At 41.2% G+C, this 27063-nt stretch overlaps 2 protein-coding genes across 4 annotated transcripts; one reads left to right on the forward strand and one right to left on the reverse strand.

Moving 5' to 3' along the window:
* Positions 1-1074: 1074 nt before the first annotated feature.
* LOC135432987 (AF4/FMR2 family member lilli) lies at positions 1075-20765 on the reverse strand. Of its 3 annotated transcripts, none has more exons than XM_064688900.1 (7): positions 20249-20765; positions 18479-19354; positions 11359-11421; positions 3340-8958; positions 2663-2791; positions 1862-2598; positions 1075-1793 (listed from the first exon to the last, which is right to left on the reverse strand). In XM_064688900.1, exons 4-7 carry the CDS (start codon positions 8951-8953, stop codon positions 1581-1583), a joined length of 6693 nt encoding a protein of 2230 aa, XP_064544970.1. In that variant the 5' UTR covers positions 8954-8958; positions 11359-11421; positions 18479-19354; positions 20249-20765; the 3' UTR covers positions 1075-1580. The 3 variants fall into 3 exon arrangements, with proteins under 3 accessions (XP_064544970.1, XP_064544971.1, XP_064544972.1); XM_064688901.1 differs by having other exon boundaries at positions 18479-19398; XM_064688902.1 differs by lacking the exon at positions 11359-11421.
* Positions 20766-21077: 312 nt separating this feature from the next.
* On the forward strand, positions 21078-26635 carry Cat (Catalase). The gene is made up of 2 exons (XM_064688905.1): positions 21078-21257; positions 24934-26635. The coding sequence occupies exons 1-2, from the start codon at positions 21201-21203 to the stop codon at positions 26395-26397; spliced, it is 1521 nt and encodes a 506-aa protein (XP_064544975.1). The 5' UTR covers positions 21078-21200; the 3' UTR covers positions 26398-26635.
* Positions 26636-27063: the final 428 nt, after the last annotated feature.

The raw sequence follows: 27063 nt of genomic DNA on the forward strand, positions 1-27063 counted from the left end.
CGCAAGTACGCAAAACACACACACGCACACATAGAGAGATAGACAGATCGAGTGCGACGCGGGGCCAAGGACGTGTAAAAGGCAGGCAGCAGTAGCGACAGCGTCAAAAGTATTCTTGGCCTTTAAACGCGCATTTGAAGAACAAGGACGGCAATCATATGGCAAGCAGCGCCAGAAGCTTTGAGCTTAAAGCAATTTCGCACATCAAAGCAACTGTGTGTAGGCGCTGCATAGCTTTTTCCGCAAAACGCCAGCTATCGGGATAAATTTGAGTCGTTAATAAGCGCCATCTATGAGAGCTTTTCTTTAATGGTTTCAAGTTTTACGGAGGGTAGATTAGTTTTTCGCAAAATCGAAAGCAAAAAGATTAAATACTCTGTATACCCTGCATTTAGTGCAGTTATTATCTTTCGAAATCAGATATTTTTCTTATGGAAAAACATCTGCTTAAACGGATTTTTTTGTGCAAACTTCAAATACGTTGGGCGAATTCTATTTATAGAGTTAGATTCGTTTATATTAATGCAAAAATCATTTACTTGACTTGGAGAAAATACTTTGTAATAATAAGTTTAAAGGATTTGATTTACGATCTTCGAAACACGAAAATTTTAAATATTTTATTGATAAGAAAATAGTTTGCATTTCCGTTTATTTTTGTTATTACAAATTACGTTTCTGTTTTATAAATATAATCATTGAACATTGTTGCCGTTTCTCATTTACAATACAATACACTTACAATTATATACATATATATATATATCTATATATATATAGTTATATAAATTGCCAAAAAGTACTTTTAGCTATCTTTTAGTTGAATATAATCTTATTGTAGCTTCAATATTACATCAAAAAGTTACAAATCTATATGCAAAATTTATTTATGATAGATATAAATAACATATATTTGTAAGCATATGCACACTGGAGTGTTTTATCAATATGAATATATACATAAATATGTACATATACATATATGTATAAATTTATGTATATATTCATATATAGTTTTGTTTGTTATGTGTAATAATTTCATTTAAAAATACATAATACATAAATACACCTTTGTTGCTTTACTTAAGACTATTATTTTATATTTTCATTAATTAATAACTAAATTATTTTGTTTTGTTTTCTTTTTTTTGCTAGCTTGTTTCGTTAAAAACCATAGATTACATTACACAATTAGGCCTAGGTATATTAGATTTCGATTAGCTGATTTATCGGGTGCTCTCCTCCGACTGCCAAAACTTGGCATCGACCGATTTGCGTTGCTTATTTCTCGTTTCTTGTTTGTCCTTCATCTTTTTTATAATATTCTGTCCTTTTTTGAATGTGTGGGTATAGCACCTTTGTATCACTTTGCACTTAGTTCTAATTGTTTTTATAAAAGACTGTCTTCCAAAGACAAAGACGTAAAACTGACCACTAAAATTATCGGCTAAAATATATATATATATATATATAAATTCTATACTATTAGTATTATTTATATATATATACATGCACACACTCTAATAGTTAGTGCATTATCATGTATTATCTAATGCCTTAAAATTCACGACGTTTTCGTTCTAAAATTTCATTAAAATTGTTTTAACGCCCAACAAATTCTTGACGCTGTCGTTGTATCTGATGAGCACAACCTTCGAGGAGCTGAACATGTTCAGCTTCTCGCCGGCGCACAGCAGCTGCAGGCAGGTCGCCTGCTCCAGGAAGTCATCAATTTTGAACTCCCTCAGGAGCTGCTTCTGTGTGCTGGCCAGGGCCTGGCCATTCGGACAGATCTGTGTCAGAGATATAATCATATATATTAAATGGATTTGATTTGAATTTGAATTGATGGGCAGCTTACCTTGTTAAGCAGCGTATCCTTTGATTTAACCTTAAGTAAATTGCACAAATCATTTAAGAGTACCCATTTATCACTGCCCTCGTCTTTGAGCAAGTACAGTGGTGGCAAGGGCACATCCGCCTCTTCAAATTTAAAAATATCACCGTTCAATTCGTCCGCCAACGTCTCCTCGTCGTCGTCGTCGTCATCATCATTATCATTATCATTATCATTAATGTTATCAATGCGATCATTGTGTTGATTTAACTCGTTATGCTTCACATTCATATTCAAATTCTCGTCCTCATCTTGTGGTTCCCGTTTAACCTCATTCTTGCCATTCACAACATTCGTTACATTTTGCTCAACGTTAATATCATTGTTTTTGTTGTTATTTGTATCCTCAAAGCCCGCACCAGGCTCCATTTTCACCGTTGTCGTCGTTGTTTCCGATTTTGTTGCCGTTGCTATTGTTGTTATAAGATTTGTTGCAGTCTTTGCGCTTATCTCCCCATTTTGTTGAACTGTTTCCTTACTCTCCTCTCCGCCCTTCCGTGCTAGTCCGTTCATATTGTTGTTGTTGTTGTTGTTGTTGTGGTTGTTGTTGTTGTTGGTGCTGTGGGTTTTGGGCTTTGCTGGATGCTCGTTGTCGTCAGGTCCGCGTTCTTGCCTTCTCCTTCCTCTAGGTTGAGCTCTGCTCATATCACATGCTGTATTCGGTACATTATCGAATATATCAAAACCGTTTTCCTTCTTATCTGTAACCATAAAAGAACGATATTTAATTGATCTTTGCCGAGTGTATTGAAATAGTGTATTTACCAAATATCTGCCAGGGTCCCGGAAATCGCATTGGTTTTATGTCAGCGGCCGCACTTTGTGCATCGCTGAGGTGAGAGCTCAAGATGCCGCACATCAATTTGCTTGAAGCTAACATGAGTGGGGTTTGACCTGCAAAAAGAGAGCGTGTTGGATCAAATCGTTATTTCTTGAGCAAGTTAAGAGAGCGCAAGATTGGAAGAATGGGGTAGGGCTGGTAATACAGAAGGAAAGATTGCAAGCGAAGAGTTATACAATAACAGATAAGAGCTCCATCGCTTTAAAGAGTTAAAGAGTGGAAGAGAAAGGTAATACAGAAGGGAAAACTGGAAGCTAAGGGGTAATACAATAACATATAGGCAGATTGAGAAGGAAAGTTAATACAATAACAGATAAGAGTTCTGTAGCTTTATTGAAGAGAGACAGATTGGAAGGGAGGGGCAATTATATAATATATAAGAGCTCCATCGTTCAAGAGAGGAAGATTCGTAGGGTTGTAGAATAACATATAAGAGTTCTGTAGACAGAGAGACAAATAGGTAAAGAAAACAGATGATAACATATCGGAGAGAACATAAGGAAGTATTGGAAAGAACATAAGGACTCTAGTTATTAACTAAGAGCGCTTCTCTATCTAAAAAGATCACCGAGTTTTTAGTTAGTTATTGCCTTATTCTTACCTGAGTACGTTGCCAGCAACGGATCAGCGCCATAGGATAATAATAGACGTACCACCTCCTCGTGGTCATTCTCGATGGCGCCGTGCAGTGGTCGAATGCCCGATTGGGCGGCTTCCGAGTGATTGGCACCGAACTGCAACAGAATCCGGGCAATCTCCAGCCAACCCTGGGTGCAGGCCTCGTGCAGCGGCGTATAGCCGGCATTGTCCTTCAGATCCGGATTCATGCCCATGCGATCCAGACAATAGACAACCACATCGATGAGTCCCTGACGCGCCGCCTTGTGCATGGTGCTCTGGCCGACGCCCTTGTTGAGCACCCATTTCTGTATCTCCCGGTACACGTCCATTTCGGTTTTGATCTTGATCGGCAAATGGGAGGTGCTGCCCGCTATGGTGCTGTCCGTGTCATCGAGACGTTCATCAGCTGCTGCTGCTGCTGCCGCCGCCGACTCCGCCGCATCCATGGCCGCGCAGGAGACGCCCAGAAGGCTGGGCGTCGCTTGCTCCCCGGCTGAGGCATTGGGTGCACTTGTGATGGCGGTGCTCGTGCTGGTGTTGTTCTGGTGATGCGTGGGTCGCTTCTTCTTGCGTATATAGTCAAAGCCGGAGCTGCCCTTGCGCCGCAGATACTTGCGCTTGTGCGGACAGTGTGCGGCTGTTGTGGCGGGCGAATCTGTCTTCTTCTTGGACTCATCGTTGAGACTGTGCCTGGCCAGCTTGTTGTTGTCGGCGCTAACAATGCAATTCATTTGCTCCAGAAAGTCCTCGTACTGTTGGTAGCTCAACGTGGAGCCCTCGCCCTCGCCCTCGCCCGCCGCCTGTTGCTGTGCACACTCCGGCGGCGCCGAGGCCGGACGCTCCGTGCCCACAAAGATCTCCCGTATGATTTCGCGACGCTGCTGCAGCTTGGATTCCGTGCGCGTCTTGCTCTGCAGCACCTTCGTATCGAAGATGCTAAAGTGCCGCTTGCCCGTGCTGTCCTCCAGACTGGGCTCCGTCGTCTCCTGCACCTGCTCGTACAGCGAATTCGAGGCGGAGGTCTGCGAGGTTTCGCTATAGTTTTGCAGGCTCGTGGCGCAGTTCGACAGCTGCGATGCGCCGTTCTTGCTGCCCTGCTGGCTGCCATTGCTGGTGACCCGGAGATGCAGCACATCGATGATGGATTTGGGCGTGGACTTCTGCTGCTGCTGCGATTGCTGTTGCTGCATCTTGGAGCGCGGCTTGCGGCCTCGGGTGGACTTGAAGCAGGCCATATCCTGCGTGAGATGACGACCTCGCTCCAGATCCGGCAACGAGGCGGCCACGTGCGGCAGCTTGTTCAGCTTGTTGATAGAGATCAAGCGTTGGGGTATTTTCAGCGCCAGCTTATAGCGGTATTCCTCCAGAAATAGCTGCTGCTGCGGCGAGGGATTCGCTTTGCTGCTGTTGCTGTTGTTGGTCGTTCCAGACTTGGGATTGCCCTTCAACTTGCCGCCATTCAGCTGGGCCAGATCGACGACCGAGTCACGCTTGTTGCGCAGACGCGTGATCATCATTTCCTTCTTGGCATCGGGCACCAGTTTGCGCACATATTTGCGCTTGATCTTTGTCGTTGAGTTCCGTATGATTTTCTCGTTGCGCAGAACCTTGCTGTTGGCCAGCTGCAGCTCCAGTTCTTTTTTCCGCTTGGATCTGGTCATGGTGTTTGGTGCTATGCGAGTTTTTAATGAGGTTTTTGGCTTGCGCTTAGCTTGATTCCCTTCCTTAGCCTCCGCCATATCGGTGTCCTCTTCGTCTTCCTCTTCTTCGTCATCCTCTTCGTCCTCTTCATCGTCTTGCTCTTCCTGCTGCTGTTCTTGCTCCTCATCGCTATTGCTGGCTTTGCTCGAGCTGCTCTTCTCATCCTGCTCCAGCTCCTGTTCCTGCTCCTGCTCCTTCTCGCGCTGCTTTTCGCCCATCTTCTTTTTGCACTTTCCACTTGTATATTGCACTTTGTTTTCCTTAGCTGTGGCTATCCTCGTCTTCTTGGCCAGGTTCTTTATGCAGTTCTTTGCCTCGCTGGAGCTGTTGGCTCCGTCCTGGTCCTGCTCCTCATCGCTGCTCTGCTGCTCCCGCTGCTGGAGTTGCTTCTCCTGCTCGTCCGAGCGACGCGGCTTGCCCTTGCGCATCAGAGGCTTCTTTTGCCTGGCCGTCTTGCGCCTGTGCAGCTCGGTGGTGTCGCTCTCGGAGCTGCTGCTCTGGCCCGCCGTCGGGGCCAGCCGTGCCGCTATGCGCTGCTCCTGCATCAGTCGCTTCTTCTCGCGGTCCGACTTGCTCAGCTTCTTTTGGGCTCCGCCGAACACGTTGCCATTCGTGGTGGTCGTGTTGGTCACCTGTGTGGTTGTTGTTGCCGCCGACTCGACGTCCGCCGGCAACGGCTGACGCTTCAGTATGCGCGCCACGGGCAGATCATCCTCGCTCAGCTCCAGCTTGATGCGGCTGGTGGGCAGAAAGGCAGATGAAACGCTTTCGTTGGCTGACGTAGCTGATTGGACGGAGTTTGTCTTGACGGGCATCACTGTGGTCAGCAGCTGCTCGACGAGATTGTTGCAGGTGCTGCCCCAGTCCAAGAGGCTATTGCTGTTGAAGCTCGTCGGGCTGGCATCCTCCAGCTCGAGCTCCGGCGTGGGCGTTGGCTCCAATTTGATTTGTATGTGATTTGTCTGCTGACTGGGATGTGGCGCAGATGGTAGAGCAGCTGCCGGAGCTACTGCTGTGGATTCAGCAGCTGCGGTTGGTGCAACGGGAGTTGCTGTTGTTGTTGTCGTTGAACTAGCCAGAGCCAGCACGGGCGGGGTGAAGGTGAATCCCTTCAGCTCCGCCTTGGTGCGTATGCGTGGCTCTGTCTTCGGCACCAGCATCGGCTCCTGTTTGGGCTGTGGACAGACAATGATGCGACTACCCGACGTCGTGGCCGTCTGCTCCAAGCGCTTGGCGACCGCGGCCTGCTCATTGATGGCTATGACCGGCACAGAAGCGGCCATGCCAGTTGCCACCTGAGGCGTCGTTTCCAGCCGGGTTTGCTTGGCTGCCGCTGCTGTTGCCGCAGCTGCTGCTGCCGCCGCCGCAGCCGTCGCCTGATTGTACTCTTGCAGATGCCGCTTGCGTCCCAGATAGTTGGGGTTGCTGCTGTTGTGGCCACTCGCTGTGACCGCCAGGGCGGCCGTGCCCGTGCCTGTTCCTGCTCCCGGTTCGGTTGTGCTGGGCGTGGGCAATGCTTTGGGCAACGGCCTGATACTCGTCTCGGGCGGCAGTTGCGGTCGCTTGGCAAACGGATTCGTTTCCAGTACGCTGGGACGCAACTGCTGCGCCGCCTTGATCAGCATGGGCGTGGCCTCAGGTGAGGCAGCAGCCGTACTCGCCGGTGCCTGGCGTATCACAGCCGTCGCCGCTGCCGGCGTGCCGGGTGCAGTTCGGTTGCTGCGCGCAAAGTTTGGCGTTATATCAATGCGAGGCAGACCCAGACCTGTGCCGGGCAGGGGCGTGGCCGTGGACTCCGTCAGCGTGCGCTGATATTTGTAGTCTGTGGAGTCGGCGGTTTGTTTGATTGTGCGCATGGACAGGTCCAGCGGTGAATGGGCGGCAGGCGGGGTGGGCAACGGCAAAGGCAGGGGCTGCGGCTGAGCCTGTGGCAGTGGCAGCGGCACCTGCTGTATAACGGGCGCTGGCAAAGGAGGAACTGTAATTGTGACTGGCGACTGGCGACGACTTCCGGCCGTCTCCATTTTGAGCGTCTTCTTGATAATCTGCAGATTGAGCTCCTCCTCGCTGGTCGTATTGCGCTTGAGCATGTCGTTGATCAGCGCCCGATAGTTGGGCTTCACAGTGGCAGCGCTTTTCTTGGCAGCCGAGGGCAGAGCTGATTTGGCAGCCGCCGGCGGCTGACAGCAGATGTCCGGCCCGTGCGGATACACCTGCAGCGTGGAGTAATTCGAGGCGGTTGCTGTGCCGCTCGTGGCCGGCGGCGGCGGCGGCGTATGATTGTACAGCTGCTGGGCCGGCGTGGGCGAGGCCACCTGGGCAGCGGCTGGGGACGGCGTGCCGTGATGATAGTACGAGGCATAGCTGGGCGCGGAGCTAAAGGAACTGCGTCTTTGTATGTCAGCGGCCAATGGAAGCGGCGGCGCGGGCGGCGTTCCATGCTGCTGCGGCAAGAGTTTGCCATACTTGGTGGGATAGGCGTGCGCCAAGGCAGGCGACGGATCACGTGAACTGACCGCAGCCGATGACTGCTCCTGTTCCAGACGCGAGGGCGGCGCAGCCGCAGCCGGATTGTAAGGATTATGATAGAGCGATGCACGCGTCAGAGCCGGAGGCTCTGCCTCCAATTTGGCGCTTGCCACGCTGCTGCTGCTGTTGCTGCCGTTGCCACCTGTTGCACCGTAGTAATTGACTGTGGGCCGTGAGAAGTTGGCGCCAGTGCGTCTATAATCCAAATTGGGCGCCGGCGCCGTCTCTCGCACATATTTTTCAATCGCATTATGCACGGTATTTTGAAAATTTGGTGGCATGTACAGACTCTGATGCTGCTGCTGCTGTTGTTGTTGTTGAGGAGGCTGTGCTGGCTGCGGCGGCGTCAGATGATGATTGATGGCGCTGCGCTGCTCGGTTGGCGGCTCGTAATGCTGCGGACACTTGCGCGCATAGTTGGGACTAGGCTGCTGATCGCCGGTGCCCAGCAACGCGTTGCTGGGATTCACCACATGATCCATTGGCTCGTAGCGAGCGCCTGCCTCGGGCGCATAGCTGACCAGCTTGGCGCCCGACACTGTCGCCGAGTACTTGCTGTTGTCCTCGTAGTAGCGCTGGCTTCCGCTCCCATTCCCGTTCCCGCTGCTGCTGATTGCACTCGGACAGGTTGTGGCATGCGATTTGCCGTAGCTCAAACGCGGTTGCTGTTGCGGATGCACCAAATGCGACTGCGACTGCTGCTGCTGCTTCTCATCCTGCGGCGGCCAGTAGGGCGCGTTGTACAGAGCGCTGCTGTGGTGCCGCGGCACGGGCACGGGCGCGGCGCCTGTTGGCTGGTTGGAGGCGACATGCACCGCCGTCTTGTACTGCCAGCAGGGATGAGGTGTCGCCTCGACGGACCTCTTGCCGACGCTCAATTCGCGATTGGAGGTGTAGTATTGCAGATGAGGATCGCCACCAGATGTTGCAGAGGCAGCAGCACCTGTTGGCGGCATAACAGATGCTGCTGCTCCACCAGCAGCACCGCCATTGCCAGCAGCTCCACGTCCACTCATCGCATAAATCCCGGCGGCACGGGAGCGTTCCGCATCCGCTGGCTGTGCGCTGTGGTAATTGATTGACTGTTGGCTGCTGAAGTTCGAGCTGTTGCCGCTCGGTTGGTAATGCGGATGAGGTGGCAGGTGTTGTTGTTGTTGCTGCTGCTGCTGCTGCTGCTGTTGTTGTTGTGGTGCTGCTGCAGGTGGTGTCTGTTGCTGTTGTTGTTGTTGTTGTTGTTGGTGGTGTATGTGGTTATGCACTGCATGTTGTGGATACGCATGCACATGCTGATGCTGCAGGTGTTGCAGTGGGTGGGGAGATTGATGATGATGCGTTTGATATTCGTTATGCCTGTTTGGGTCCATTGTAACTGAAATGACAAACATAAAACATATTTAAGTACAAATCGTATCAGGATAAAAGTAAATGAGTACAGCTAACGAGCAGATACAGATGCGCCCTATTTGCATTTAAAATTTATGTATATATATGTATATATATATATAGAGTCCGAGAATGCATTAAACGTTTTACCATAAAATTATAACACCTTTTGCAAGGTTACTAAATGAAATTTGCATCACCAGCTCAACCAACGTTTTCTTAAAGAATATGCCAGAAACTTATTCAAAATAATAAAAAAAAATAAATGTAAGTTTCCGGTTTTGCTCGAATTTAAATCTCTGATTAATTTTAGCTTTACATCAACAGTTTCACGTACTGTTTGGGTTATTGAACAACTTATTTTTTCTTCAGAAGTCCACATACAATAATATGGAGAACTACCCCTATGAAACGAAATTCTTTTGAAACCAGCAGGAAATAAAAATTGATGTATTTGAACAAATGGACGTTCTTTTCAACTTGTTTAGCTGCTTATGTTGATTATATTATTATTTTATTAAGGTTAAAATGGTTGATATATAAAAATACATCCAAGGCGCCTTGAAAAACAGATTATATATAAAGAAATATTAAATAATGATAGTATTAAGCTGTGTTGTTCCACATAAAATCATTAAAATCGCATTAGTTTAAGAAGCCCAATTAAGGTAACCAAAACAAAATTAAGAAAATTAGAATTTAAGCGAGCTAAGATAAGGGTATAATAAGTTGCGATAAAATCTACTCAAAGTCCATGCAACATGATGCCCCATTTAGGTGCTAATACTTGGCTCATATTTAAAGCTGTCATTAACTAGTTAATGGGCAGGTGAAAAATATAAATGAAAACAATCACAACTAACAACAACAAAACTCACGTGTTACTGATAAGACTAGATATGAAAAGTAAACAAAACTTGAAATGGAAATATAAGCACACACACACACACAATCCGATACACTTACTGCAAAAAATATTGTGCCAAGAACGCGTTTTACAATGCAACCAAAAACAACTAAGAGTGCTTAGAGATTCAATGTTAAATTTGAGCACTTAACATTGTGTTAACATTTTATTTACATTTGGGGTATTTACAGATTCCTATGCAAAGCTGCTAAAGTAAACACTCAGCGTAAATGGTATTTTGAAAGTATGTGAGAGCAGCTTAGTACATTCTTCTTCTTCTTATTGGTTTTGCTTGCATATCGAACGTCGAAAAGATTAAAAATGCCTAAAAATTATCAAAATATGTGCTTAGTGCTGGAAGTCACGAAAGTAATGTACAGTTAATATTTTATAGAAAACGTATGCATTAGTTAATGTTGCATCTCTGTGGAACAAAACGCATTTCAACATTTGTATACATATGTATTTACAACTATGTAACTCAATCAAGTCTCTTATTGCAACCGCAAACTAGCTTCAAGACAAGAATATAAATTGCGAATGCCCATTTTTATGATGCGCAGCTAGTATTTTGTAGAAATTTCAATTGCTTGCACTGTAAACAAACAAATAATTGATAATCAAACGAAAAACAATTACATTTAATACGAAGAAAAGCAACTTCGTTGGCCTCAAAAGCCAAAAGCGCAGCGCAGTCAGCGAAAAGAGACTGCGGCAGAGTTGTGGGATGTCGATTGTAGAGGTCAAGGCCTAATATACACATAAATACATGCATACGTACAATACAAACATGCGACGACTCTGTATGTATATGTGTGTGTGTGTGTGCTGCCATTGCCGCTAGCAAAAGTGTAAATAAATTGTGACGCATTTTTTTTTGTTATTGCAAGTAATATAAATAAGTATATGCATGCACATGTGTGTGTGTGTGTGTATGCATGCTTGAATATTTGTGCATACATGTGCACAATGTGTGAACGATGTTGCGTCGTCGCGACGTACGAACGAAACAAAACGGAATGAAATGAAACGGAACGGAACAATGCCGCGCACAAGACCAAGCGACGTAAGAGCACAACGAACTTTTGCGAAATGTGAAATTGTAAAATTAAAAAAAAAACCAGAGCAAAAACAATAAATGTGAAAATAAAACGCAAAGCAACAACAACATTAGTCAAATTAAAATGCTAAATAAATGAATAAAGAGTATACAACTTAATAAGCGGCATTCACTAAAACCTCATTTTATATTATAGTATAATTTATATTATAATATTATCATCAAATGTGAAATGTATAGGAGAAGTCGACAACTTGTTAAGGAATATGTATTCTTGATCAGTATGAACAGCTAACCGATATGGGCATTTCCCTTTGTCGAAGGTATCAGTAATGGGAAGAATTGGTGGAATATTCTACTATAACTACTCTACGAATCGAAAAAGAATAAGAAACTTTGATTTCGCATAATATATTTACCTTTGTGACTTATAGTCCAATGATTTTGGAACACCTATTGAAAATATTGCCCACATTCAGCATCTGTAAATAAATATTTACTTGATTAATTAGGGGAAAACACAACACTTTAGTTGGAAAATCGATCGTTTGCGAAACACAATTTTATTAGTTATAGTCAAAACCCATCCATTAATATATATGTATATTTATATATATCAATATTGTAATAGGTTTAATATTCTGTTTACAGGCTTTATCAATTTGTGACCTGTTGAGTGTATAAAATTTACGAGCAAAGGGTTTGGTTATGTGAGAAATAAGTTTGAATAATTAGTGGAGCATATAGTAGACATATTTAAGTAGTATGCGGGTATTTGTAACCTTGAATAACTATATTTGGAAATTATAAAGTCGCGTAAAAGTGCTTCACTAGTAAATATCCAATACTCTTGTCTATAATTCGCTATACACATTCATACAACTACCTTTATAAAGCTTTCCGTATAATTATCTTAGATCCTTGGGCAGTCTCGGCTAAAGGATATTGTTTATCGGATAAAGATTATTTCAATTTTCAATTGTTGTGGCACAAATTGGATTTATTTGTGATTCTTACAATATGACAGACATCAACAACATCGAATACTTAGAAATGACTATGGACAAAGGTATTTTAGCATCTTAATTCGCAAGTTAAGTCTTTCATATTAACAGTATTTTTAGTTGTTAGTTGTTCTATTCTCTTTATCATGACTGCTTCGAATTCCACACGTTTCCAAAAACTTAAACCGAAACGATTCCGCTTTAACATTTTGGAATTCGACATTGAAAAACAAAAGAATCAATTGTTCAATATTATCAAAACAAATATTTGTGGTCAAAAAACAAATTTGAATTTATGCAGAAATCAAAAAGTTATATTTGCTCGTATTTTTCTTATAATATTTGATAAATAAAGTGAAATACATCTTGAAGATTCAAAAATGTGGGAAATGTCAAATATTACAAACGTTGTAAAGTATAAGTTAGCATTAACATTTAATTTATTCGACTGGAAGCGGAATATATTGAATTCGAAACATCTATCGCAGTTTTAGAATGGAATCGAAATTGGGCAGAGGATATTTTAAATGATTCATTATATTTGCTAAGATTTGGCAAGTCCACATTTTCTAGCAAAACTGGCAAAGTCGACTTTATTCTTGATTGAAGCAGAATTTGAATACCTCAAATACCTAGAGAACAAAGCAATAGTGAAAATTGTTCTAAGATTTAGTATACAAATAAACAAAATTGAATTTCTTGCTGCAGTCTGTTCAACTTGCATCGTAACTATTACATAATCTCTTCCAACTAAAGCCATTTTGAGGCCAAGCAGGCTAGATTTGTACTTAAATTTGCGTTGGTCAGTAAATTGATAAGCTACTAATTGCCCTTCAAATTGATAATGGGCAATGTATTTACCAAATGCATTTGTATAAACATGTGTAAAAAAGTTCTTTATTATTCTAAGATAAACATTTTTAAAAGCAACACAAATAACAATAACAACAACACAACACCAAAAGCACAAAGACCGAACTTTTGTAACGCCAACAAAGCCAAATTAAGCTAAGCAACGACAACGACGACGACGGCGGCGTCGAAGTGGACGTCGAAGATGACGCTAACGATCAGCGACGGAGCAGTTGCCACTGCTTTTGTTTTTGTTTCTGTTTTCGTTATTGTCGTTTATTCGCCTTTGGGGGCCAACGGCACATGAACGGAACACAACGAAACGTTAGCGCAGTCAACGTTGATTTCACGGCAGTAGCTGTAGAATTTATGTCGTCGCTGCGGCGCGCAAATGTTGTAATACGCTCGCGGCAGACGATGAGACAGACGTACAGAACTTGCTGGCTCTTTTTCTTCTTCTCTTTCGTTCTCCCTCGATCTCTCTGTCCCTTTCACTCACGCGCGCTCTATCATTCTTAATCAACCGTTCTGTAAAGCATTACATATGTTATTTGTGACAGGCTGTTAAACAGCACGTTGTCAAAATATTGATTGTTACATCATATCGTATCACAAAATGCCATAAATAATTACGGTAACACTTATTAGAAATATCCAACATATTTATTGGGTATTGCAAAACTGATCAGATTTACTGGAACGCTTAAGAGTAAGTACTTCGCAATTAGGGCCAACCAACTTTGCAATGTTCGGTTAACGTATGTTAACTGCTAAAAACAGGGGGAAATATTTTTAATTACTGTCCAAACTGTCACGTTACTAAATATAAACTTGATGATTTGTGTTTGACGACGGGGCTAGAATTTGTACTAACTGATTTTCAAAGATCATCAGTTGTCTACCTATCCACGGTTCCTGCCAACAAAAACTGTAGAGGGTTAGAAGGACATGGTGGGTCTTCAAAAATATCAAGGTTAACTAGAACATATACAAGTCGTTGTTTATTATTAAGATAAAGATAAAGTGAAGAGCTAAGACATTAACTGCAGTGGTTTAGAAAAAAAAGGAATTGAAATAAAATAGCTTAGATAGATGTCAGATAGCTTAGATTTATGTATGTCCTCAATTCTGAGAAGTTTCAGGTGGAAAATCAAGCAAGCGAAGTTTATGGATGAGCGGCAAACTAAAGAAAATTGGTTGAAACAGAACAATCTTAAATAATCCATTCTGGGAATAAAATAAAAGTTGTTTTTTCTAAAAAAGCTATTGAAATGCTATGACTACATTTTCTGCGTTGGAATAAATTAAGATATCTTCCAGAGCTAAGTGAAATGAAGAAGCTTAAAGGAGTGGCAAACAAATATTCAAAGAGGAGAACAAACAGGCAATTAAATTTAAAATCAAGTAAAGAATCGCTACATTCCGCTTGAATAGAGGATTGTTTTAATGTTAGGCTAATAAGGATGGGATGTTGTAAAATGTGTCGACGGGATCAAAGGAAAATAAGCTGATACGCGGAACTTTGTTAATAACATAACACTAAAGATTTTATACCCTGAACACAGAGAGAAAACATATGATTGCATTTGAGCCATATCCGACTTGCTGTGCGTCTGACCGCAATTTTATGGTCACCGATACAACGAACACGGAATATATACTCAATTATTTCCCCGACAGATAATGTAGCTTAGAGACAAGGCTAACAAGATGTCGGCAAACCGCGATGATATATCCCATTACGCACAGTTTTGAAGCTAGATTCTCTTGTATCTAGACTACAGATGACTTTCGCTAAGAATCGGGCCAAAACTAGCCCCAACCCCACAAATTGTAAAGTTCGATATTTGCTTTTGTTAGCTTAAAAGCTTCGCTTATGTTCTTTATAATTAATAATTATTGCAACAAAAGGAAAAAAGTAAAATACTTTAAATTAAGAAGCTGACACTTACAACAGCCTTTGATTGTATTCATTAAGTCAACAAATTAAATAATTACTCAAATTAACATTAGCAACCCTTTAGGTAATCAACATTCAACGAGAACTCAACTCTTTTTATTTATCTAGGCAGGTGAGAAACTTGAAATTAACTTAAATGAATCTGTTCAAAAGTCTGAAATGTATGTTGAGGGGTCATTGCCATTTCTGTGAAACATGCCAGCTGAAACCTGAGCTCTAGTTCCGCAACTTTGGCTTACCCTCCCCTCCCCCCTCCCTGCCCCATCCCTCCCCCCGTAGCAATCATTAACAGGTAATACGAATAGACTTAAAAGAGCTAAACGTGATAAAAATAAAACATTTTTGATGACAAACGTAATTTGTTTTAAAAGTATTTTCATTTTGGTAAAATGATCGGCAAACAATCAAAAGCATGATTCATTGGAATTATTCATAAATTTATGAACTTTTAATTTGTGATTTTATTATTACGAATTTCCTTTTGTTGGCCAGTCAGCAAATTAGTTAAGACTTGGATAGTTAACATGCACAAGAAGATATTTATAGTTTAGTAATAATATAATAAATCATGATTGAACTTTGAAAATTTTCTCTGGTTAGATTTTGTGACCTGGTTCCGCCTCTTTAGAAAACGCCCTGTGATATATTTATGTAAACACTTTTCGAAAACTAAATAGCTAAAATTTGGACTAAAGATTTTCGAAAGTTCAAGCCCTTTACCAGCAGATATATATATATATACTATATACTAAGCGCATACTGTCAAGAAACTTAACCTGCATATTGTGTGTATCTATATGTGTAAATAAATAAATAAATATATACATATATATTTAAACGGCAAAGTTTGTTGCCAACTCACGATATAGGCAAACAGTTCTTTAGTTCTATTGTGTTTCGAAACAAACCGGTTGCTGGAACGCTGCTTTAAGCTTTAACAAGGCAAAAACTGAGCCACAGAAACCGTTTAAGCGCGCACTAAAGAATACCTAATTAAGGGGCTTAGAGCTGGGACCGTGTCTTCGTGTCTTTCGCTCGTGACACGAAGATGCAGCGAGGAGCAAAGCAATGCAGTCTATTAAACTCTGTGGAAAGCTTAATACAGATAGAGATACAAATACAGATTAAGATACAGGGACAGATGCATATACCTTGTTGAAAGCAAAATACAGATAGAGATACAAATACAGATTAAGATACAGGGACAGACACAGATACAAAGCTCGTATTAGATAAACATTTAAAGCTGAACTTACAAAGTAATAAGCCAGCGTTTTTGACCCCATTTTAAGCCATTGTTTAATTTCCTTCTTCTTTCATAATCTAACTTACACTGACCGGCTAAAATTTAAGTAAAAAACATATATAAACATATAAAAATAGCCTTCACATTCGCTTAAATAAATGTGAAAGGATGGAAATGGAGAAAAATACTAAGTTTATAGCCTAATTCCATTATCAACATTTCTTACATTTTTTGCGAATGTAAAGTATGTTGCCTGTACGTTTTCCCATAAGAAGCCACATTTGTCCAAAATTTAACATTTGGTATTCGAACCGAGTAATTCGTGTTTTTTGCGATGATTTATGGAATTTTGTCATTCATATGTTACCGACAACTGACACTTGCTAACGGAATCGCAGAATGTGAAGTTTGTAAATGTAACAAATGTTGAGCACAGTGGAATCAGGCTATAACATATAAAGCTAACTTCAAAATGACTTGCGTTTCGTGTTTTCAGCGTGTTCTGTTGAGACACGGACTCATCTCTAATGTGCATATAGATAAAGACAGCAGAAGCGAAAGAGAGAGAGGCGAACATACATAACTTGAGCCTAAATAATTATCAGCCCCAACGAATCGCGCACAGCTGTACAGTAAAATTCTAAACAATTATCAGTTTTGAGTTTTCAGCTCTCACTTTTGTGGACGACAAACAAACAACAAAACCAACACACAGACAGCGACAGGCACACAAACACAAATACACACACACACACACACACACACATACACATACACTTGCACACACGGAGATTATAAAATCGCTGGGCAAACATTGTCAGCACTTCTTCTTCTATTTTTGTACTCTTGAAGAAGGGGCATTATAACTGTAACACAAATTATGTTATGGATTGAAGGCGACATATTCTACGAGAGAAAAGATGTTCTGTATATGAAATATATACATATGTGTGAAATATATATGTATGAAATGTATGAATATCGTTTTTAAGACATTTTTTGAACCACTAAGCTCTCATAGGAAGGAATATTGTCAAACGTTTAAGAAATATCATGATAAAAAAAGGAATACTACTTTTACTCTCACAGATTCGACAAGAAATGAACTCAATGGACAGAAATCAGTCGGAAATACAGGAATTGTTTGGAGTATGCTTTTCTGTGGTCCTCAAGAGTATTTAAACTTTAGCACCTCGAAGTTACGTGCATTTTGTCTAATGCAAATTTGAGAATCTTCCAATTTAATGATAAGGTTAGGGTATCTTTTGCTTGAGCTATGAGTTTTTCCATTAAAATTGCTGACTGATTTCTAATTAAAATTTGAGTTGGAAAAAACTAAGGAACAGCCAAAATGCATTCAGGTTGCGAGCAAGCCGAAGATAAATCAAAAAAAACTGTTCTATTGTATAATATATTTTAACAAAATAAGATAACTAACAAGATAACTCTATATATCTTACACCACAGCTCGCGTAAGGCACAATCGATTTTATAGATAGAGATAGATAATCAGACAATAGATATTCCTGTAAATTTGTCCTTCACACTTGGTACAATTAGTTCAAAGTTTGGCTTTATGAACAAGACGTTATTTGCCTATCGTTTGCTTCTTCTTGGGAGCTTCTTATCTCTAGGTTTGTGTCTAAACTTATCTTGTTAAATGTTCTGCTATAGATTCTAACTTTCTATTTTCCTATTGTCTATCTGGGTTAAGACATTAAGATTGAGTATTAGAATTGATTGGAAGAGCTAGTTATTATGGATCATTTGCTCCGATTAGCGCAATTGCGACATCAAATTAATTCTTCATTCCTCTCAACTTATTGTTGAAGGAAATAATGAGGGATACGAACACGATCAGAAAAGGATATTTTTACATAATATGTAAAATGTGTGTAGATTTAAGAAAATAACCACCTATTTTAAACGGGTTCAATATTTTCCCAGTATGTCAATTAGCTCATATAAGGTAACACATACTTCACTTGTGAAAGTACAGAAAAAGGGGGAACAGAAACTGTTTTCAGGGTAGGGTACTTTAAGTTTAAGCCATAATTTGGTAACCAAGCAAATTGAAGCCAATTGAAGCAGAAAATGTTATACATATACATATAGATATAGATATACAAATACATATGTAGATTGTAACAAGGTTAAAACATCACGTTTCTCTGTACGAGCAAAGGAAAGGTTTATCGAAAAATAGATCAGCAGGTGTCAACAGTGCCAAATACATATATTAAAACCCAAACATAAAGTAAGCTGCGGCATTAACCCCTCCCTTTTTGCTGTCATTCTCTTGCTATTAGCCAAAGAGCTTTAATTAAAGCGCGCGTCCATTAAATTTGCACAAAAAACAATTTGTCTGTTGTTTGCACAGTTTGAGGTGAGACGTGTTCGAAATTTATTAAAAGAAAAAAAAAAAAAAAACAAAACCAATTAAATTAAAGGCACACACTGAAAAACCAACAACTCACCTCCAATAATTTAAATTAAAACGCAGCGCGCGCTTGTTGGAGCCCTTGAAAATATGCTCAATTGTAAAGCTGAGTGGCAGAGCCGGGCGCTGCCTTTGTTCCCTGCAGCCACCCCTTTGGTGGTGGTGCTGCTGCCGCTGCTGCTGTTGCTTGAGCGTGTGTGCGTGTGACGTTGACACCCACGCGTGTTGCTTTTGTTGCGCTCTCTGAAGCTTTTTTGAAAAGACTTTTACTGTTATTTCACGTTTCGTTCACGTTTTGTGTAATTGTTTGGTACCGTTAACGGGGATGTTGTTGTTGTTGTTTTAATTCCTTTTAGCATTGCTTTTCACTTTGTTGTTTTACTATTTTCTCACACACAGTTTGAAGACACCACGCATACACGTGCAAGTACACACACACACACGCTGGTAATACACGTAAAAATTTCTCGCACAGCAACTTTTTAGTTGTTGCTGCTCTTTTTGTTGTTGTTGTTGTTTCTTTCAACATTAAAATATACATGCACATACATATGTGTGTGTATATGTGTATATAAAAACCAGTATTTGCCTTCTTTCACTTATTTCAAGAAATTGTTGAATAACGGTTTTGAATTGGTATTGCGTGTTGTTGTTGTTGTTGTTTTAATAAATTTCACTTTGCTTTCTCGTGCTGCTATGTTAGTCGTTGTTGTTGTTGTTTTTGTTATTGTTGCACACATAGTTGTTACACACACACAAGCACGCACTTTGCAAAATACAGGGTGAATGCATATATGCGGCTCAGTATCTTTTTGTGAAATTTTTGCCCTGATAAACCTGTCCTGCAGAGCCGACGTCGCTGCGCGTCGTCAGCGGTTGCCTCTTCGTGTACATTTGCTTCACTTATGCACCGCTATTAAGAATAATAAAATGAAAGAGAGAGAGGGAGAGATACACCTAAGTATTATAAAAATATGTTTATTTTGCACTAAATTTCAATTTGCATTTTGTATGCATTTATCAGGCAATCAGCAAGCGAGCAACACATCATCTTCACATCAGCTGCAGGCGTTTATATAGTATAATTAACGACGGCGCAAATATTCCAAAAAAAAAGTATGTTGATTTTATGGTTGTTGTTGTTTTAGGCAACGTTCATTGCCACTCACACACGCGCACTGATACACATACATACAGGCAACGAGACAGCAAACACACAGACACTGTGTTAATGCGTCTCCCCCTCAGCCCGTTATGTAGCGATGTCGTCGTCGACGTTGACGTTGACGTTGACGTTGACTTCGCCGTGTAGGGGGGCAACGATGTTTCGTTTGAAGGGAACTTCACTTCTATACTTTAGGCGCCCCCGCAGACGCTTCTTGCAAACGAAACAAAGACAATTTCACTTGTCTCGCAAAATGTGCGCAGCGACACAACATTTCATAGATACATATATACAAATATAAAGATACAGATAGATATATATAACAGACACACACACACAGAAGCATGCATACGATGTGCGTTTGAATGTCAAAATTCAAATTTTTTTAAGACTTTTGATTTAAATCATTTACACGCACACACACGTACACAAATAGGCTGACACAATTACAAAATTGTCGGTCGCTGAGTTTTCTACTTTTTTGATACTTCTTTTTTGTATTTTACACGCACACACACTCACATTTTTATTATAATACACTTCACACACACAGAAACACACACACTACGGTTTGTTGTTGTTGTTGTTGTTGCTGCTGCTGCTGTTGCTTGCTTTGCTGTTTTTTTGTTGTTGTTGGCCTACTTTGTGTGTGGGGAATTTTGTTGTAGTTGTGTTGTTGCTCAGCTTCTCCTTTTGCAGCAAAGAAACGTAGAGGCGAGACAGACTGAGACTGCCTCTGCTGACTGCTACGTCGTTGTTGAAAATTTTCACACGCGCCGTTTTTTTATGTGTCTTTTTACGTAAAAAGCTACTTTTACGAAAGTGCCATTGAATTTGGATTGCACTTGCATTTAAATTGGATGCTTAATATTTATGTAAATGTGTTGCACTAAATTATTGGTATATATATAATCGCTCTTGCTATATATACTATGTATATATTTGAGATTGTTATAAAAAGAAATCACTACTACTTCAAAAATCGAGAGAGACGAAGGCAAACGAACGTATGAAGAATGAATGACTGAGAAAGTGACTACAAAAATACGGAGGCCTGCCAACCGTCGAATTAAACGCGAGCTGCCAACGCAAGCAAATACAGCGAACTAAAGAGACCATCACCAAAATATCGCACGACTAACAGACGATATTGGTTGTATATCGTCAGACCGCCACAAATAATAACATTAATTGAGGTATGCGCAAAATATTAACATTCTGTTACCAACAGTTGGTCTATTTTGGCATTTATTCTGTTTTAGCATGACCTGTTTAACAACGATTTTTGTTAAGGCAAACAACAAATAAAATATAAAGCTTCGATTGAATTACAAATATTATCAGCAATGAATGTTTTTAGACTTTTGCATGCTCTACGAGTTTACATACTCATAATTTGGGATTTTCGGGCTTACGACGTGCGGCCACACAGAACACTGTAAATGTCAGACCGCCTATAAAAGCAATGAGCGCTGCGTTCTACGTGTTTTAGTTAACAAAATTAGCCGCAAATCAGCGACAACGCGTAAAACTTTTCAGTGTACAGCATTCTCAAAATTTCTGGTTATAGAAAGAAATAAAATAAGGCAGAAAAATGGCTACACGCGATGCCGCTTCGAATCAACTGCTTGATTATAAGAACGCGCAAAAGGTGAGTAGCTAATAAACCGAAAGTTCAAAAGATAACAGCAAAAAGGAATTTCAACGTTTTTTTTTCTGCAGCAAAATAACAATGAAACTTAAATTGTGTATTGACATTTTTTTGTAGCAGCGCAGTTTGCAGCGATCGAATACGCTCGCAGAGCCAAAGTTCAACTGAATGCAATGTTGTTTTGTTTCTCTCGCTTAGTGCTGCTCTCCTCGCTCTTATTCGCTCTCTCATTCTCGTACGTGGGTTAGGTGTGTGGGGCGTAGGGTGTTCGCTTTTCGTATATCAAAACAACTTGCGATTCTCTCAAGCTGCTATATAATATATTAATTATATATATTGCGCCAGGCGTCACGACTTCAATTTGTTTATTGTGTTTTTGGATTGTTATTTTTTTGTTATTTAATAGTTGGGCGCAGGATATAAGATACCCTATAAGTTTGAAGGTTTTATGGTTTGGTTCTTGGCTCCTTAAACGCAAGGAATCCTTTCGAACCAAATAATAATGGGATTTTTTACTTGATCCCATCGTCCTTTGTCTGCCTTCGTTAAGTTTCTGTATACCGAATCTTAATTAAATTATGCCACCAATTTTGACTACAAGCAGTGTGAACATTCTTATTTATTTATAAATCCATAATCAATCTTATCGTCACAGTTGTGATAACGCTTATCAGCCCATATAATAAGTAGTTGCATAGTTCCCAATTGTACCTAATCCAAAGGCCTTTCAAATCATTTTATAGACCCAGCCAAGAGCTGCCTTCGCCTAGCCCAAAAACGATTTCTCATGGGATGATAAACTATTTTGTACTTTTGATTATTTTCTCTCTTGGCACCTATATGTAAATTGCACTTATTTGAATTTCCCTATATTTTTTTAAAAGTTGCTTTCGATATACAAATTGAAGACGGGGGAAATATTGATGCATGATGTTCTAGTCGGAGAGGCAGACTCTAGTATATAAATTCTTGAACAGGTATCTTAACCTGGCAGAGATTATATATTTTGGAGTCGGTCATATCGGAACACTATAATATATAGTTGACTTAGAAAGGATTGGCTTAAAAGGGAGCTCTTGATATTGAGGAATACTTCAGCTTTATTCCTTAGTAATCCTTCGATATTGAGTTTTTGTTTTGATTAGACAAATCTATATATGTATATATATATACCTTACATCTGTCTGTTTATATATATATACATTCGCTTGCCTATATACTTATATATATTTGTGTTCATATTATCCTTATCTATTGATTCCATATGTGCGTATTTCCCCATAGTCCATATCCATTATCAATCTGTATCAACACATTATTTTAGGTGCGCTTTTTAATCGAAAGATAATCATAACTAATTTCCAGTTGATACTTTGATATATTTAGCTGGCAACCTTCTGCCCCCCCCGAGGCCCTCTTCCAATCAGCAATTCAAATCTATATATATATATATATATATATACACTTATATATAGCTGAGGGTGTGTTTAATTTAGCTAATTAACCTTGGACAAAATGCCATTAGAAAATTGAATTTCTGCTTGAATACACACGCAATGCAATTTAAATTGCTCAACATTAATTATTTAGTTAATTATGAACTAATATGCAACAAGTTGCACAAAGCTCTCGAAGCGGGGCCTTCGTAAAGGAGAGAGCTTGTTATCGGTAAGATGTGAGTTTTTTTATTAAACTTTTGTTGCCTCAAGTCAATGCACTTTCTCAAGTTGCATAAACTGGTTGCTAGCATTGGAGACAGCGATTTGTGTTGATTGAAGCCGTTGAACTCGCCACGCAAACGCCTTAAACTCGTTCACTTTGGCTGGGTAGGGCTGGGGGAGAGGGGGGGGGGAGGGGTATCTGCCACTTGGCTATTGCGTGGCACGATCAATGATCCAAAACAAGAAACAATTACCGACCACATTTGGTTATGTAATCCATTTGGCACTCGCCAGCGATCGCATATGTGAGAATATGTTTGTCGAAATCGCATTGGAACTGACCCACAAATCGGTTCGTGTTGTTGCCTTTGGCTGGCCCGACCTTTTGTGGAAACTAACCATAAACTGCATTTTGTCAGGCATTATTCGAATGCCTTTGTTTTTGCATACTATATTCGCACATCTTTGTTAATGGGAATGCCCGAAATAACTAAATAAATAAATATATGCACATATTTGGCATACTTGAAATACATTTGAAATACGAAAAGTTCTACGGTTGAGTTTTAGATATTTCATTAGATTTCTGATCAACACTTTCTATGTAAACTTTCTAATTGAGCAATTGTATTCTGCTTTTTTTAAGATTTTTTTTAAGATTCTCTTTAAGCGCAATCTTATCTTTAGTGCATATCAGTTGGAGGCTTTATAAGATTTCTGATCCAAAGGCTACAAACACTTTCTTTGTTAACTTTCTAATTGAGCAATTGTATTCATCTTTTTTTAAGATTTTTTTAAGATTCTCTTTAAACGCAATCTTATCTTTAGTGCATATTTATCAGTTGGAGGTTTTATAGGATATCTTTTATAATATATCCGATCCAAAGGGCGGAACACTTTCCTTTGTAAGCTTGCTAATTGTTCAATTTCGTGTTTTCTTCTTTTTTTAAGATTCTCTATATCTTATCTTTAGCGCACATTTATCAGTTGGAGGCTTTATTAGCTTGTTTCGTGCAGCATAAACAACTTGCAATTAAAACTTTCCGATGTTTTGCATTTTCTGTACTATCGATCGTGGGGTCTTATCAAAGTGCTCTTTATACACACTCACACACACACACACACTCACACACACAGGCACACTTGGAAGCTATTGTTTGCTTCTTATTATCTATCCAGGAGCGCCCTCTGATGTGGCCCCACATTCATTAAATGTGGCTGTCTCGAAGTCCAAACAATTGTGATTGCAAATCAGAAGAAAACTGCAAAATTCAGAAGCACATTTTGCACTATGTCGCACATCCATATATGTATATAGATATATACCCGATATATATATACATTTGTATATCAGGTGTTTTAGAGCGCACTCTAACAATGGAAAAGCTAAATGCGCCACAATTAAGCTAATGGGAGTTGTGATGAAATAGTTGTCAGCTTAATATGTCGTTTTATGGGTAAGGAAATGCGAAAAGCTTTTTATAAGTTATATAAGCTAAATGCATTGTTAGTCAGCTCAGTATCTTTGAGATACATTTAGTAAACAGCTCAGCGGACTGTGATTTATAAATATACACTTGACTTTTGTGTCCAGAATAACTGATAAGCTATATTCTGGGAGCGGCAACAGCTGCACCTTGCCTCTGGAATCATAAAGCCAAAAGGAAACCAACGAGCGATAGTATTATAATCTTTGCATATAGCGTATATAGAATTTGTACCTCCCGTGAAGAGCGATACGCACCTAAGGCCATCCAATTTTAATGCTTCTACTTGAGCTGGCAGTAAAAGTTGATTAGATAAGTTACCCGCAGCGAATACTTTGAACTCGACTGAAGAGAGAAACGAAGTGCAGCTATATTCGTATATCTGCGAATGTATAAATAGGGTATATAGTGTATATAGTGTACCTAGGATTAGTTGTAGTCTTTGCACTTTCTAGCGATAAAAGCAGCCAAGAGCTGATACATTTATCTGATCTTCATATAAACGGCAACAATTGCTCTTCTTTGCAGGAATGTCCCGGCGTAATTACTACGGGCAGCGGTGCACCAATTGGCATTAAGGATGCCACGCTATCCGTGGGTCCGCGCGGCCCCTTGCTGCTGCAGGACGTCAACTTCTTGGACGAGATGGCGCACTTTGATCGCGAACGCATTCCGGAGCGTGTGGTGCACGCAAAGGGCGGCGGTGCCTTTGGTTACTTTGAGGTCACCCACGACATAACCAAATATTGTGCCGCCAAGATGTTTGAGAAGGTCAAGAAGCGCACCCCGCTGGCCGTGCGATTCTCGACGGTGGGCGGCGAGAGTGGCTCGGCGGATACGGCTCGGGATCCGCGCGGATTTGCCATTAAGTTCTATACGGACGATGGCGTTTGGGATCTGGTTGGCAACAATACGCCCATTTTCTTTATTCGCGATCCCATACTGTTCCCCAGCTTCATACACACCCAGAAGCGTAATCCGCAAACGCATCTGAAGGATGCGGACATGTTCTGGGACTTCCTGACACTGCGTCCCGAGTCCACGCATCAGGTGTCGATCTTGTTCAGCGATCGCGGCACACCCGACGGCTTTTGCCACATGAACGGCTATGGCTCGCACACCTTTAAGCTGGTCAATGCCAAGGGTGAGCCCATCTATGCCAAGTTCCATTTCAAAACGGATCAGGGCATCAAGAACCTGGATGTGAAGACCGCAGCCGATCTGGCATCGAGCGACCCGGACTATAGCATACGTGATCTGTACAATCGCATCAAGAACTGCAAGTTCCCCAGCTGGACGCTGTATATACAGGTGATGACCTTCGACGAGGCCAAGAAGTTCAAGTACAATCCGTTCGATGTGACCAAGGTCTGGTCGCACAAGGAATACCCATTGATACCCGTAGGCAAAATGGTGCTCGATCGCAATCCAAAGAACTACTTTGCCGAGGTCGAGCAGATTGCGTTCAGTCCGGCGCACTTGGTGCCCGGCATTGAGCCATCGCCGGACAAGATGCTGCAGGGTCGCCTCTTCTCGTACTCGGACACGCATCGTCATCGTTTGGGACCAAACTATCTGCAAATTCCAGTCAATTGCCCCTACCGTGTTAAGGTCAACAATTTCCAACGCGATGGCTTAATGAACGTCACCGACAACCAGGACGGAGCGCCCAACTATTTCCCCAATTCCTTCAACGGTCCCCAGGAGGATCCACGCGTACGCGCCCTATCCACCTGTTGCCCGGTGACCGGCGATGTGTATCGCTACAGCAGCGGCGATACGGAGGATAATTACGGCCAGGTGACCGATTTCTGGGTGCATGTGCTCGACAACTGCGCCAAGAAGCGTCTCGTGCAGAACATTGCCGATAATCTGAGCAATGCCAGCCAGTTCATACAGGAGCGTGCGGTCAAGAATTTCACGCTGGTCCATGCCGATTTTGGACGCATGCTCACCGAGGCGCTCAACCTAATCAAATCGTCCAAGTTTTAGATATTCCAGCCCAGTGGGTTTTCGCTTAATTTGCACCGAGTACAGCTTATCGCACTTTATATCCAACTTCCCACTGAACATGCTGTCAGTTCTTTGGTTGCGGGCAATTTTTTGTGGTACTTCAAATGCTATTTTCCCCTGCGTGTGCCTTGTTTTAAAATGCTAACAAACTTAGCAATAAAGAAAACGTATAATTGTAACGATTCGTAATAAATCTTAATATTTTGATATAAAATAACTCCCTTGCGTTTTCTTTGATTTTAGTTCATGAATCTTATGCCTAGAACTTTCTGTGCTCTATCAATATGGAATACTCACATTTGCACCTCGCATACTTGACTTCCTTTCTACCCTGATGCCATCCAAGCACAAAAGTTGGTGGACTTCCAATCTCCTATTATTATTGTTAGAAATCTGCCTGGCAGAGGGATTTTGTGCTCCTTGTTACCCTCCGACGTGCTGACGACCTTTGATTTTGAGCAAATGTATGTAAGAAGCAGAAGAAGAAATTTCCGAATCCTACTACAAAACCTATTAGACTGGAAATTAGAAATATATATTCTAATTACCAAACGCAGAAGAAGAGCTCACCTTTTTTGTACGCTATCTCGTTCCATTTTCATGATATCGATAAGAATCGAATTCCAATTCGAGACTGGATTTTTT

The sequence above is a fragment of the Drosophila montana genome, unplaced genomic scaffold (genome assembly GCF_035044405.1).
Source record: "Drosophila montana isolate Dmon_TW-CO22-7 unplaced genomic scaffold, ASM3504440v1 contig_3216_1, whole genome shotgun sequence".
In the NCBI taxonomy this organism is placed as follows: domain Eukaryota; kingdom Metazoa; phylum Arthropoda; class Insecta; order Diptera; family Drosophilidae; genus Drosophila; species Drosophila montana.

Excerpts from the sequence above, each read along its gene's own strand:
- Cat (XM_064688905.1), top strand. The coding sequence starts at position 21,201 with ATGGCTACACGCGATGCCGCTTCGAATCAACTGCTTGATTATAAGAAC. Across the intron at positions 21,258-24,933 it reads ATTATAAGAACGCGCAAAAG|GAATGTCCCGGCGTAATTAC; the intron begins GTGAGTAGCTAA and ends TCTTCTTTGCAG.
- LOC135432987 (XM_064688902.1), bottom strand. The coding sequence starts at position 8,953 with ATGGACCCAAACAGGCATAACGAATATCAAACGCATCATCATCAATCT. Across the intron at positions 2,792-3,339 it reads GTTGCTGGCAACGTACTCAG|GTCAAACCCCACTCATGTTA; the intron begins GTAAGAATAAGG and ends CTCTTTTTGCAG. Across the intron at positions 2,599-2,662 it reads GGGACCCTGGCAGATATTTG|ATAAGAAGGAAAACGGTTTT; the intron begins GTAAATACACTA and ends TTATGGTTACAG.